At 26.9% G+C, this 5,182-nt stretch overlaps 1 protein-coding gene across 1 annotated transcript; it reads left to right on the top strand.

Moving 5' to 3' along the window:
- The first annotated feature begins 4,617 nt into the window (after positions 1-4,617).
- Positions 4,618-5,128, top strand: LOC107020114 (monothiol glutaredoxin-S6-like). The gene has a single exon (XM_015220433.2). The coding sequence runs from the start codon at positions 4,770-4,772 to the stop codon at positions 5,079-5,081; it is 312 nt and encodes a 103-aa protein (XP_015075919.1). The 5' UTR covers positions 4,618-4,769; the 3' UTR covers positions 5,082-5,128.
- Positions 5,129-5,182: the final 54 nt, after the last annotated feature.

The raw sequence follows: 5,182 nt of genomic DNA on the forward strand, positions 1-5,182 counted from the left end.
AAGGGAAGTCATTTTCCTTAATTTTGAGGAAAATAAGTTGATTTGGAAAACATTTTCCAAACTTTTGTCCCAACCAAACATGAGAAAATTGGAAAACATTTTCCAGAAAATGTTTTCCTTCATACCAAACACACTCTATATATATAATTTTAAAATTTTATTTTGTACGTAAAAATACTTACTTTGATATAATTTTTAAATATCTCTTCTACTTTTTCATAGTTTTTATCTTTTAATATATTTATTTCATGTTTGAAAGTTAGAATTCTTAATGATCTTATAAAGATTATAGACGATACATGTTTAAATAAAAAATCAAATTAATACTAATGCAAAAAGAAAATGACAATTTTCACATATAGCAAACATAAAATTCATAATTTGTATGCTATAACAAAGTTTGCATAATTGCACTCCATAGCAAACATATAAATGTATAATTCGTTATACATGTACAATTGAAGCTAATTGTATAAAAGTGTATAAAACGAGATAGAGAAAGAGACTTGGGCAGAGAATTACATAAAAACAAAGTTTATAAATCGAATTGTATAATTATAAGTGTGTAGAAAGATTATATACAATTTGAATTTGTATAAAATGAGAAAGAGAGAAAGGCAAAAGAGACTTGGACGGGGATTATACAATTGAATCGAATTGTATAAAACGAGAAAGAGAGAAATTATATACAATTTGAATTTGTATAAAACGAGAAAGAGGGAAATGTAAAAGAAACTAGACATGGGAGTATTTTTATTGAATAATTATAAGTGTATAGGAAGAAAATATACGTATTTGCATGTTTATATACAATTTTCTCTAACTTTATACAAACAAAAACGCAATTTATACATTTCGCTTTTGTTTGTATAAGCGAGAGAGTCGAGGGTGGCGAGCGAGATTAGGGAGAGTGGCGAGCGAGATCTGAAAGAGGGGAGAGAGGGGAACAAAAATATATGTATTTATACAATTTCCTATGCTTTATACAAATAGAAACAAAATTTTATACACTTGTGTTTGTATAAAAGTGAGAGGAAGCGAGCGAGAGATGGTGCGGAGAGAAGAGTGGCGAGCGAGAGTTTGAGGGGGAGAGGTGACTGACAAACAGTTTGTTACGGGACACATTAAATCAAAGTGTGGTTATAGCAATTAATTTGATTTATTAGCTAGTTTGCCATTATATACAATTTTTCCAAAAGAAAATCAATTCAACAGTAAGAATGACAATAATATTGAATATTTATTTTTTAGTTTTACATAGATTTAGACAATTAAAATACATGATCTAATTTTACTTTCTTTTAATATTTAGTCATGTAACTAATAATTACTAAACTTATTTTAGCATGATTTAGTACTTTAAATTATAATCAATTTCGTTATGACTTATTAATTTGCAATATTTGTTTTACGCGATTTTATTATAATTTTTTGTTGGATATTTTAGTGTCATTAATCATATCATATTTTTTTGTTATTTTCTTGAGAAATAACTTAGATAGTTGCATTTTGTTAGGACTAAAGAAATATTTGAAGTACAAGTAAATTATATGTTTGTATGAATACTTTATCGAAAAAATTGAAAATTCGAAAAAACCTGAAAAATCCGATAAAACCCGAAGTTGAAAACCTGAGTTTTATTAGTTTGATTTGATTTATAAATTCAAATATCCAACAAAAATAATTTGATTTGATATTTAAAAACCCGAACCAACGCGGCTATATATACCCCTACTAATAATTCTGTCTCCGATTATATCAATGGCAGTCCCTTTTGGTACTTAACTGTTTATTTTTGGAGCATAAATAAAAGCATACAAGGACGCTAGGAATCGATCTCGTTAAACTTTAATATGCACAAAAATATTTCTTAGAAAGTAGCATCAAATTTTTATCAAAAAGATGTTACATATCTCTGAATTATGTCCCTATCTAAAAATAGACTAATTATGATCGTGTTTCACCTAAATTCTAGTGGAATTTCAACCATGTACAAAGAATATTAGTAGATGAATATGAATTTTTTTGTGTTACATAAAGTGATAAAGTAAAAAATTTCACTTAATAATATTGATATATAGAAGGTGTGATAGACCTCAGACCCAAATTTCCCTTTTTTTCGAACCTCATACCTCTGACAAGCGATATTTGAGGAATTTCAAAGAAATAATGGATGAAAATAAATCAATCAATTACGATGGAGCAAGTTACTAAAAATCACCGCAAACTAATTAATAGGAAATTTATGCTATAGAGGACGTGATTTTTTTCACTCGTTTTTTATCAAACAAACTCACTAAAAAAATGCATGACAGAAAATAAATTCTCACTGAAATAGTAGAAAGCTTCGTAATTTTTTCGTATGAAAAATCACTATTTTTTCTTTTTCATATATTCAATCAAAATATTCGCTAAAATAACTATTAAATATTTTTTGGTGAGAAATTTCGGTAGAAAAACAATATAATATTTTAGTAGTAATAATGGGTCAAAGTAAAAGACCCATCAAGTGAGCCTAAATGAACCTAGCCCATATATAATAAGCCCATTTTAACAGTAAGTGAAACAGTTTGCAAAATTGTATCTGGATTTATATTTGAAAGCACAAAAATTTAATAAGATTCGTAATATTGTAAATTAGCTTATTTCTAAGTAATTAGCGTTTAAACTAGTGAAAGTTCCATAAGTTACCCATTTATTTGTCTTTTAACACTTTATGAACAACGAAAGAAGGGGCAAGGTAGATTGATCTACGGATAATTGCAGTTCAAACCCTTCGACCAATATAAAACATGTAGAAAATAGATAATTGTGTATCTTTTTACTAAATATACATATATACATACTTATACACAACATAAACACTATCATTATATATATTTCAATCATATTGATAAATTACTTGATCTAACTGTATATATTCGTGATTTTCTCTGTTAACGAAAGTCGCGGCTTGCTTGTATCAACAACATAATATATGGCCTTTCGAAGTTGCAATCGACCCTTTTTATTTGCCTAGCTCAAGGACCAAATTAATTTCACTTTTACGATAAGGAAATCGATGCAGTAGTACACTTTTTTCCTCCTCATCATGTGATTTAATGTTTGGAATATTTGATAAGAATTTATTCCAATTATATACAGCTAATAACTAAAGCAAAGTCAATTATAAAGTTGGAGAGTTATCTAGATACCTCTTCACTAGTACGTATAATATTATGGACTTCATGCAAAAGTATATTTTGTTTTAGGATATTGTTCGTAATTCAATTTCATGTCATGTATTATTCACTTTAGCTCAATAAGTTTTATGATTTACGTTATTATTAAAGTAATTTTATGTTATATTTTATAAAAACTCTTTCAGTTTTCGTTATTTTTTTTTTTATGTGAAATTCGTTTTCGAACTATATCTGTATGTAACTCACTAGAGGTCCGGGAAACAGATAAGAGGTGTACAAACGAGATATTCAACAACAAAAAAGAAGGAAAAGGATTGAAAGAGGAACTCCCAAGCATTTGACGATCTCAGATGTGTTGATATCAATGGTGACTCATTATTTCGATGAATCATTTCTTCGGACAAAACAAAATTATGCGAACACTTACTCGAGATCTCGCTTATCAATTGTTCTTATCGCCCTACCTTTCGACACGATATCTCGACTTCTATTTTCCCATATCAAATTTAAAATGCCTATATATTCTATAGAATTGAGAAAGAATAATATAATAATATTCGATTTTAAGACCGAAAAATTAAAAAATCTTTGTATAATCCTTACAAGCGTGTTCATTTCTGTTATATCTATTTTTTTGTAATCCAATCATAATGTTTTTAAATTTTTTCTTCAAATATGATTATTTTTTATGTGTGAACCTGATTATATTTTTTAGATAAAATTAAATATACCTGGTGGTTATGCCACTTGAATCTCATGTATGTATCTCTCTGCTCTAACATCGTAATACGAGAAACTTACATAAATATATTATAATAAAAAAATATTTATTATTTATGATAATAATTTTTTTTTCATCTGATCACTTTTTATTTATTTATAATACAAGTTTAATACATATTATAAAGAACAATTTATTATTCACATATAACACAAATTTTAATGATGGATAATACGTTTATAACACATTTTAATACACTTATAATAAAATGTGTCAATTTTTTACCAAACAAACAATATATATTTCATAAAACAATTATAATTCATATATATTACATACATAATTCATTTTTAATACATATTTGCAGATTTAACATTATATTATTAAAAATAATTAAATAAAAAAGTATTGCTAAAATTAATTAATTATTTATTAAAATATACTAATTCATATAATTTTTCTTAAAACTATGAGATTTATATAATTTACACTAATTTATATGATCATCTCATCTAAAATGAACACACGTCGATTTACTTTATATTATAGGGTACGATCTACGATATTCCCTTGACAAATATATGCTCAAGGAATATATAATTTGCATATCCACCGTCTTGTCCTTTTTGCAATCTTTTATTATTTTGTCCTTTTTTCATCAATTTAATATATATATTAAACCTTATATATACCCTTCTACAACTTCATGTTCCTCATAACAATTTTAAAGTCTCAAACTCACTACAAGCTACAAAACTTTTTTTCTTTTTTCACTTAAAACATATTCACACACACACTAACTTTCTATATACATATAGCTTATAGTAAAACCATATAAAAAAATTTTAATCAAGGTCTAAGTTATCATGGATATGGTGATGAAGTTGGGATCAGAAAGTCCAGTGGTGATTCTTAGCAAGAGCACTTGTTGCATCTCTCACAGCATCGAAACCCTAATTCGAGGTTTTGGAGCAAACCCTATGGTTTACGAGCTCGATAAACTTTCAAATGGGAAGGAAATGGAGAAGGCATTGATTGAATTACTAGGGTGTAAATCAAGTGTGCCAGCAGTGTTTATTGGAGAAGAGTTTGTTGGTGGTTCAAATGAGATTATAAGTCTTAATGTTAGAGGCAAGCTTAAAAAATTGCTTCTAAAGGCTAATGCTATTTGGATATAGAGATCAACTTAATAGTTAACAAACTAATCAGGGACGTAATCAGAAATTTTCACTAAGAAAAATTCAATATATATATATATATATATATATATATTACATAA

Source organism: Solanum pennellii, chromosome 5 (assembly GCF_001406875.1).
Source record: "Solanum pennellii chromosome 5, SPENNV200".
NCBI classification, from domain to species: domain Eukaryota; kingdom Viridiplantae; phylum Streptophyta; class Magnoliopsida; order Solanales; family Solanaceae; genus Solanum; species Solanum pennellii.